Source organism: Elephantulus edwardii, unplaced genomic scaffold (genome assembly GCF_000299155.1).
Source record: "Elephantulus edwardii isolate Elephantulus edwardi_28Jun2011 unplaced genomic scaffold, EleEdw1.0 scaffold00075, whole genome shotgun sequence".
In the NCBI taxonomy this organism is placed as follows: domain Eukaryota; kingdom Metazoa; phylum Chordata; class Mammalia; order Macroscelidea; family Macroscelididae; genus Elephantulus; species Elephantulus edwardii.
Window position 1 is genome coordinate 327,158 of NW_006399825.1, and position 9,655 is coordinate 336,812.

Consider the following 9,655-nt stretch of genomic DNA (forward strand, 5'->3'; position numbering starts at 1 on the left):
AGTTGTCTTTTGTAGTATGTGTTCACCTAGTGCAGTGTAAGGACTTTAGAAATGGCTTTTCTAGCCATTGCCTTATCCCTCTCTGAGGGCATGATCTCCAACAGCCTCAACTTCAGACACATGGTTCACTGTTGATCAGTTTGTGGGGCCAACATAAGAAGGAGAGCTGCCAGACTGTGAAGAGACTATGGCAAGACATAGCCTGATGAAGCCCTGGAGAAAATACCAGAGTTAAAGGTTTGGATTGCAAGAGATTGAAGGAAAAGCTGACTTGTGACTGTTGTGAGGCGAAGTTTACTGACAATTGACGAAACCAGAGGCTTTTTTAATTGCTAGAGAAGGAGAACTGATGCCTTTGAGCTTTGGTGTTGGAGAAGAGTATTGAGGGTACCATGAACTGCTAAGAAAACAAACAAATTCATTCTGGAGAGGGTTAAATCGGGCTGCTCTTTGGAGGCAAGGATTCTGAGGCCTCGTCTGACATACTTTGGTCATGTTGTAAGGAAAGACCAGTCCTTGGAGAAGGACATCATGCTTGGGAGGGTGGAGGGCAGGCACAGGAGGGGAAGGCCATTTAGGAGGTGGATTGATTCGGTGACTGGGGTAATCGGGATAAGTGTGTCGGAGACAAATGAGATCGGCACAGGACAGAACAGTATTTAGGGCTGTTGTTATGTTATGTTGTTGCTATGAATCGCAAGCGACTCGACGGCAGAAACAACAAATGACAACTAAATCTAGACTTTCATTTGTTGACTGAAAAGATTTCTGAACTAATTGAGAAATTGTGTCCTGCTGTTAGTCTCCCTTGAGACTGCTGTTAACCTGGATTTTCCACTGCTGTTAACCTGGACTTTTTATTGTGTAATATCCTTTGACTCCCCTATGTCCTCAACCTATATCTACAACTGTGAGTAAAGTCAAGTCTGTGAGTCAATTTGCAATGAACCTTGGACCCAGTGATTAATAGAAGGAGATGCAGGATTGTTGGAGGCCATGTCTAATCTATTAATAACTATTTGGTACTGTAGATGTTATTAATTGGGATAGTCCCCCTAAAGAAGTTAGTAGAGATTAGATTTGGTTGTCTCCACACTGCTTTTTATCCTTTTTCTCATGACTTTGGTATCAGAGTGTTACTCTGAGTTTAGAAGTATTTGCTCCTTTTCTGTGTTCTATGAGTTGAATTAGTTAGCATCAGATCTTCTCTGAATGTTTGGTAAAACTCTTCGGTGAATTCTTCTGAGCCAATATATTTTGGCTGTTGTTGTTAAGAAGTGTTTTATGATTGAAACAATTTCTTCTTCTGTAATAAGTCTATTCAAATTATCTACTTTTGTCTGCGTTAGTTTGGGTAGATTTTTTGTTCCTAGTAATTTATCTATTTGTTCGACATTTTCAAGTGTTTTGGAGTAGAATTTATTTTAGCAATGTTATTGTTATTTTTATTATATTGTTACATAGCCCATTTAATGTCTTATTCATGTTATTTGCATCTTCTTTACTTTTTTTTTGGTTGTTGTTAGGTGCCATGGAGTCGAATATGACTCATAGTGACCCTATGAACAAAAGATCTGAACCTCGTCCTGTCCTGCACCATCCTCACACTTCCTGACACATAAGAGCCCATTACAGCATTCACCATGTCAGTCCACCTGGTTGAGGGTCTTCCTCTCCTTAGCCGACCCTCCACCCCTTCAAACATAATGTCCTTCTCCAAGGAATAGCACCTCCTAGCAATATGTTCGAAGTAAGAGAAGTTAAGCCTCGTAATTCTTGCCTCCAAAGGGCACTCCAGCTGCATGCTCTCCAAGACATATCTTTTCATTTTCTTGGCTGACCATGGGATATTCAACGCTCTTCTCCAACACCATAACTTGTAGATGTAAATTCTTTTCCTGTCATCCTTATTCATTATCTAAGTGTCAGATATATAGCTCATAATAGGAAAGACTATGGACTGAATCAGACACACCTTAGTCCTCAACCTGACATTACTACTCCTCAATAATTTGGAAAGGTCCCTAACTTGCAGATTTTCCCAGTGCAATGCATCTCCTTATTTCCTGACTGCTCATACCCATGGGTGTTAATTGTGCATCAAAGCAAGACAAAGCTCTTGACAGTTTCAATCTCTTACCCATCCTTCATGACACTGCCTATTGGTTCAGTGGTACAATCTTTGTTTTCTTGATATTGGAACACAATCCATACTGAAGGCTGCATTCTTTGATCTTATGCAAAAAACTGCTTTGGGTCCTCTTCACTTTCATTAAGCAAGGTTGTGTCATCTGCATAATGCAGGTTATTGATGAGTCTCCCTCCAATCCTGATGCCACATTCCTCTTCACAGAGTCCAGCTTCTTGGATAATTTGTTCAACATATAGATAGATAGCATATAGAATAGGTATGGAGATAGAATACAACCCTGACACACATCCTTCCCAATTCCAAACCATGCAGTGTTCCCTGCTCCATTCTCACAATAGCCTCCTGATCCAGGTATAGGTTCCTCACGAACACAATCAAGTGCTCTGGGATTCTCATTTTTCTCAATATCAGCCACAACTTGTCATTATCCACACAGTCAAGTGCCTTTGCATAGTCAAAGCACAAACAGATATTCTTCTGATATTCCTTACTTTCAGCCAGGATTCATCTGACATCAGCAATGATACCCCAGTGCCATGGACTCTTCTAGGTCCCACTTGAACGTCTAGAAATTCCCTATCTATGTATTGTTCCAGACATTTTTTAAAAATATGATCTTCAGAAGTATTTTGCTTGCATCTGATATCAATGATATTGTTCAATAATTTCCACATTCAGTTGGATCACCCTTCTTAGAAATAGGAACAAATATGGACCTCTGCAAATCCATTGGCCAGACAGCCATCTTCCAAATGTTCTGGCATAAACTGGTGAGTGCATCTAAGGCTGCATCTGTTAATTGAAACAAGTCAGTTGGTATCTCATTGTCTAGTCCTATCTGTGAGTGAGCCTTTAGCTTGTCAAAGTTGGATCCTGGTGGGTGTTTGTGATTTACTTGAAAACCAGGTGTAAATTGTTTGGACATGTCTAATTGTGTAATGCAGTCAAATGTAAGCTGATTAACTGTATCTGATCTCGTTTACAATCAGCTTGGGTGGGAGCCTCTTATATGGGCAAACAGGATCTGGTGGGCAGTCCTTTGTATTTAAAAGTTGGTTGGGCCTTCAGGCCTGCTATTGATTGTGTTTGGAGAGAATGTTGTTGTAAGTGGTGCAGCACTTGTCTGTCAGCTTACTGTACTGTGATTTCTTAGGATTGCTGTGATACTGAAACCTTTCCCACTGGTGTATCAGATTCCAAAAGGATTTCCCATCGTGGACGGGTTTTGGTGAAGTTCCTGGATTAAGACAGACTAGGAAGCAGGAGGGGCCATCTACTTCCTAAATAAAAGGCTTTTGAAAGCCCTATGAATACTAAACAAAGAGGGTAATTGTAATAAGTGTAGTGGTAGAGCCCAAAATGGAAGTCAGTTGAAATGTTGTTGTTGATAGGTCCCATTAAGTCAAATATGAGCCCTGTTGAGCCTATGGACAACAGATCTGAATTTGTTCTATTCTATGCCATCCTCATACTTCCTGACACACTTGAGCCCACTGCAGTAGTCCTTGTGTCAATCAGTCTGGTTGAGGGTCTTCCTGTATTTCGCCAACTGTTTATCTTGACAAGCATGATGTCTCTTTCCAAGGAACAGCCTTTCTGAGCAGTATATCCAAAGAATGTGAGACAAACCTTTATCGTCTTTACCTCCAAGAAAAACTCTAGATGCACTTTCTCCGGGACATATTTGTTTGTTCTGTTGGCAGAATATATTCACTACTGTTGCAGCTTCTTGTCCCATCTGTGTGTGTTTTTCTTTGCTGCAGTCCCGTTTTGTCTTCTGTGTGCGTTTGTCTCTTTATGTTCATTTCTTCAAAGAAGAAGGGTTGTGGTTTGCAACTGGACTGCCAGGAAAACAAACAGATTCATCTTGGAGAGGATTAAACCAAGCTACTCCTCGGAGGCAAGGATTCTGGGGCTTCATCTGACATACTTTGGACATGTTGCCAGGAGGGACGGGTCCTTGGAGAGGGACATCATGCTTGGGAGGGTGGAGGGGCAGCGCAGGAGGGGAAGACCCTCTATGAGATGGATTGATTCGGTGACTGGGGTAATCGGGATGGGTGTGTCAGAGGCAGTGCGGTGGGCGCAGGATAGAGCAGGGTTTAGGGCGGTTGTGCATAGGGTCGCTATGAGTCGCAAGCGACTCGACGGCACATAACAACAACAACAGCAACAACTCAATTCTAACACCACAGCTCAAAGCCATCAATTCTTCTTTTGTCAACCTTATTCATTGGTCAGCTGGACAATGAATTGTCTTTGTTAGTCAGCAGTTTGTCATTATTTTTGAAGAATCGACTTTTAGACTTGTTTAGCCTTTCTATCATTTTCTATTTTCTTTATTTCTACTCTGATCTTTATTATTTTCTTTTTCTTCTGGAAACTATAGGTTTTTAATTTTTTCCTGTTCTTTTTCTAATTGTTGGAGTTTTGGGGTTAAGGTATTGACTTTAATTTTTTCCTTACATGTATCAATGGCTATAAATGGTCTTCTGAGTACTGCTTTTTATTTGTCCCACAGGTTTTGTTTTAATATGTTGTATTTTCATTCTTGTTTGCTTCCAGGATTCATACACACACACACACACACACACACACACACACACACATTTTTCTTGTCCATTTTGCCACTCTTTCTTTCTTGGCTGATGAATTTATACCACTTATCTTTATTGTGACTATTGGTAGATATGAAGTTATTCTTGCCATTCTTTTGTGCTTTTCTTTGTGGGAGTGTTGATTTTTGTTGTTGCTTTTCCACACAGTATTAATAATCTTAAAAGTTTCTCTTTCAGCTATTTTTTTTATCTTAGAGCTTTTGTGTTTACCAAGTCCTTATAATTTTCTTCCTCTTTTGGATGAATGATTTAGTCACTATCTTTTTGGTTACTGTGTAGTTTATTCTATCTTCCTAATTTTAAAATTTCTTAATTGTCTTAACTTCCTCTCCATTTAAAAGCTCTGTAGTTAATGATACAGTACTTAAGAAATTGTGCTGCTAACCCAAAGGCAGTACCTCTCTGGCAGTTCAAATTCACTAGACGTTCCCCAGAAGAAAGGTGGACAATCTCCTGCTGGAAATGGCAACCCCTGAAAACTCACTGAAGGGTCAAGTCTGAGTCAGTTACCATTTGCTTGCAGGGAGTGAATGAGATTTTAATGAAATTTTGGAGAAGGAAACAGTAAGTGTACTAGCTGAGCACTGTTTTAAATTAGAAAGTAATAACATTTGTTGAAAGTGTTAATTAATACATGAATGTCATTTGCCATGATAGCATATATCTTCCATCAGGTTACATTTCAGATTTGAGTAACATGATCCTAATAAAAGATAAGGAGTTTTCTCCTAATTTTAAGCTATTATTTTTTCCTCCTTTCCCCACTCTACCCAGTTTCTAGCCACTGGTCTTATGTTATAGTTACCTGAGAAAAATGTTTTTCTTCTATTAAATAAATTTTGTACGGATCACCTATTCTAATAGTAATCACAAATATACAGCCATGTGCTAAAAAGGAAGGCTCTTACTCTTTTTCATTTAAAGTATGTTTCATTATTAATTCATAAACAGACAATTCATTGTGAGAATTCTTAGTGTAAAGGACAAGGAATTGTGCTTAAAAAAATAGTATTCTATTGTATTAACATAGATTTTTCTCTCCTTAAATATGTGTTTCACCATCTCCTGCAGTGGAAGATACAAAATGTCCATTATTGTTTAAAGGTTCTAAGTTTTCTTCATTCACTCTTTTTCCATTTTCTGATTTGGTATCTTTTCCTTGATGCTTCTTCTTTGTAAGACAAAGAAATATACAAAATAAAACAAGTGCTCCACTTTTTAAGGACAAACTTAGGCTGATGTAATAATTTCTGTGAAAAAAGAAAGAAAAGAACAAATAGTAATTTTCAATTCTAGGAACAACTTAGGATTTTGTCCTCTGATATGTAGAATACCTTAAAAGTCAGTACAAAAAGACAAATATTGCACTAAGATTACTATAATGGAAAACTAAAAGATACGTTTCCACAGAGGGAAAATAATTCTAGTATGGTTACCAGGGAGGAGAGTGGAATATTAATTAAGAAATACTGATTAGATTTTGATAGGTCCATATTTAGATGGGTGAACAGAAAAAAAATAGAGAATGAAAGGATTATCAGGTACTATAAGGTGTTAAAATCCATCTTATGGAACTAATTATGCATAAATTATTATATAAAACTGATTTGCTTTGTAAATTCTCATTCAAATTAGAATAAAATTTTTTACATGAAAAAATATATTTATAGTGTATGCAGAAATACTAAGACAACAATTCTCAAGTTTTTAATGAAAATGATTATTAAGTCACAGAAACTAAGTGGTGATTTATTGAGGTGATTTTTTTAAAAGTAAAGGAATATTTGTAGTATTACCCTTTCTCAGTTATACTTAATTAATCTGTATTTCATTCAAGTGGGGACAGAATAGAAGGAAGGATACTGATTAGGAGATAATCCAATTGAATCAATTTTAATTCACCTAGAGCTTCAATTGAGAGCTCTGGTGGCTTAGTGGTAGGAGTTGTGCTGTCAACCCAAAGGCACATGGTTGAAATGCAACAGCTGATTCATAAGAGAAAGATGGGTAGTCATCTCTCATGCAATTAACTGACTCTGAAATCCCACTTCAGGGTCAGCTATGACTCTGTTCTCATTCATAATAACAGCATCAATAGATCTTTAATACTTAGCTGTGGACACACACAGTCTATAAATGTGATAACTTTGTTTGCATATTTGAATCCTCTGAGGAGAGTTTTCTACCCTTCAACCCTCCTGCTTCATGTCTAGGCCTACATTTGTAACCAATTAAATCAGAATCTCTAAAGTAGGGTACAGAAGCCAGCATACTATAAAGTTTTCCAAGTGATTATATTATTAAACTGTGTAATGACTAAAAGATTGTAGGGCAAGAAGAGCTACTTGCTTTCTGGCAGTTGTTGTTGTGAGGTGCCTTTGAGTCAAGTACAACTTATAACAACCCTAAAACCACATATCTGAACCTGGTCCTATGCTCTGTTATCTTCCCAATCTCTGACACATTCAAGCCCATTGCTACAGTTATTGTATCAATCCACTTGGTTGAGGATCTTTCTCTTCTTCAGTGATTCTTCACATTTTCAAGCATGATGTAACTCTCAAAGGAATAGAGTCTCCTAGCAATACACTCAAAGTATGTGAGACAAAGCTTCACCACCCTTGCCTCCGTGAAGCACTCTGGCTTCACTTTCTCTACATATATATGTTTGTTCTTTTGGCAGTCCATGGGATATTCACTATTGTTTTCCAACAATCAGATACTCAGAGGTATCAATTCTGTCATCTTTATTAGTTGTCTAGCTCTCCCCAGCATATCAAGTGATTAAAAAGACCATGGTCTGAACCAAACACTCCATCCAGAAACTCACATCATAGATCCTCAATAATTTGGAGAGTTCCCTGACTTCAGAATTTCCTACTTCAGTATGTCTCCTGATCTGACTGCTGGTACCAAGTGTCTGTTTACAGATCCAAGTAAGATGAAGTTGTTGACAACATTTCAAATAATTTGTTCAGTAGACAAATTGAATAGGCATTGAGAAAAAAGGAATACAATCCTGACCCACATCTTTCTTTATTTTAGACTATCAGTGTTCCTTGAGCTGTATAGACAACAGCTTCTAGGTCTAGATATAGGTTTCGCATGAGCTCAATTAAGTGTTCTGGGATATCAATTTCTCTCAATGTTGGCCATAACTTTTATGGTACACCCAGTCTAATGCCTTTCATACTCTGTAAAACAAATATGGTATTCTTTACTTTTAGCCAGGACTGATATGACACCAGCAAAGACATCACTGGTGCAAAAATGTCTGCTAAATTCAGGTGGAAATTTTGATAGTTCTCTATGTACTAATTTATCCATTTTTAATAAACTTCAGTAGTATTTTCTTGCATGTGATAGTAATAAATTGTTCACTAATTTTCACATTCTGTTGGATCAATTTTGTTGGAAAGGGGAACAAATATGAATATTTTCCAGTCAGTTGGCCAGAAAGCTGTTCTCCAACTTTGCTGGCATGGACTGCTAAGCACATCTAGGGTTGCATCTGTCATTTGAAACATGTCAATTGGTATCCCGTCAATTCACGGGGCCTTATTTTATACGAATGTCTTCAGTGCAGCTTGAATTTATTCCTTCATAACCATTGGCTCTTGATCATGTGGTTGTTGTTGCTATGTGCCATCAAGTCACCTGCGATTCATAGTGACCCTATGTACAACAGCCCTAAACCCTGCCCTATCCTGTGCCAATCTCACTGTCTCAAACACACCTACCACAATTACCCCAGTCACTGAATCAATCCACCTCATAGAGGGTCTTCCTCTCCTGTGCTGTCCGTCCACCCTCCCAAGCATGACGTCCTTCTCCAAGGACTGGTTCCTCCTTGCAACAGGTCCAAAGTATGTCAGATGAAGCTTCAGAATCCTTGCCTCCAAGGAGAAACCTGTTTTAATCTTCTTCTGTTTGTTTTCTTGGCAGTCCATGGTACATTCAATACTCTTCTCCAACACCACAGCTCAAAGGAATCAATTCTCCTTCTATCCTCCCTAGTCATTGTTCAGTTCTCTGATGCATAGCAAGTGACTGAAAAGGCCATGGTCTGTATCAGATGTGATTTAGTCTACAGTGACACCATTGCTCTTCAGTACTTTGGAGAGGTTCCTAACAGCAGACTTTCCCATCACAATAAGTCTTAATTTCCTGACTGCTGGTGCCAAGAGTGTTGATTGTGGAGCCAAGCAAACTAAAGCTGTTAACAATCTCAGTCTCTTCACTATCCATCCTGATGCTGCCAATTGGCCCAGTGGTGAGAATCTTTGTCTTCTTGATATTGAGCCTCAAGTACTTTCTGAAATATTTCAGAGTTTACCATGTTTTTAGTACAGTGATTCTGTGTATTCCCTCCATCTTCTTTTGATGCTTCCTTGATAGTTCAAGATTGTACCCATAGCCATCTCTAAATACTGCAACCTGAGGTTTGAATTTGTTTTTCACTTCTTTCAGTTGAGAAATGCTGAGCAAGTTCTTCTCTTTTAATTCTTCAGTTCTAGGTCTCTGTAGATTCCATTATAGTATTAGCTGACACGAGAGGCATCCTGGTACACCTAACTAAATATTGCCAAACATCTAAAACTATCATTAACAATTTTTAGTTTTAATTAAGGTTTTATGGAGTTTATTATACTATCTCTTCCTCTTCCCGCTGTTTTTTTCTGTGTACCTTTGAAAGATGCCACTTCATTACTGTCTGAGGTGACTTCCCCCTGTGCGCCACTTCCACCTTCCCTTCCGCATGTTGCCCTGGATGTGCTCACCAAGTTGTGCCAAGAAATATGGAGAACAACCACTTGGCCAACTGACTGGAAGAGATCTATATTTGTTCCCATTCCAAAGAAAGGTGACCCAACTGAATGTGGAA

At 38.5% G+C, this 9,655-nt stretch overlaps 1 protein-coding gene across 1 annotated transcript in view; it reads right to left on the reverse strand.

Moving 5' to 3' along the window:
• Nucleotides 1–5,812: 5,812 nt before the first annotated feature.
• The window catches only part of SLCO1B3 (solute carrier organic anion transporter family, member 1B3), a 77,790-nt gene continuing 73,947 nt past the window's right edge, over nucleotides 5,813–9,655 (reverse strand). The window contains exon 13 of the mRNA XM_006889133.1: nucleotides 5,813–6,020. Coding sequence (XP_006889195.1) covers nucleotides 5,813–6,020 — 208 coding nt within the window. The remainder of the gene's footprint in view (nucleotides 6,021–9,655) is intronic.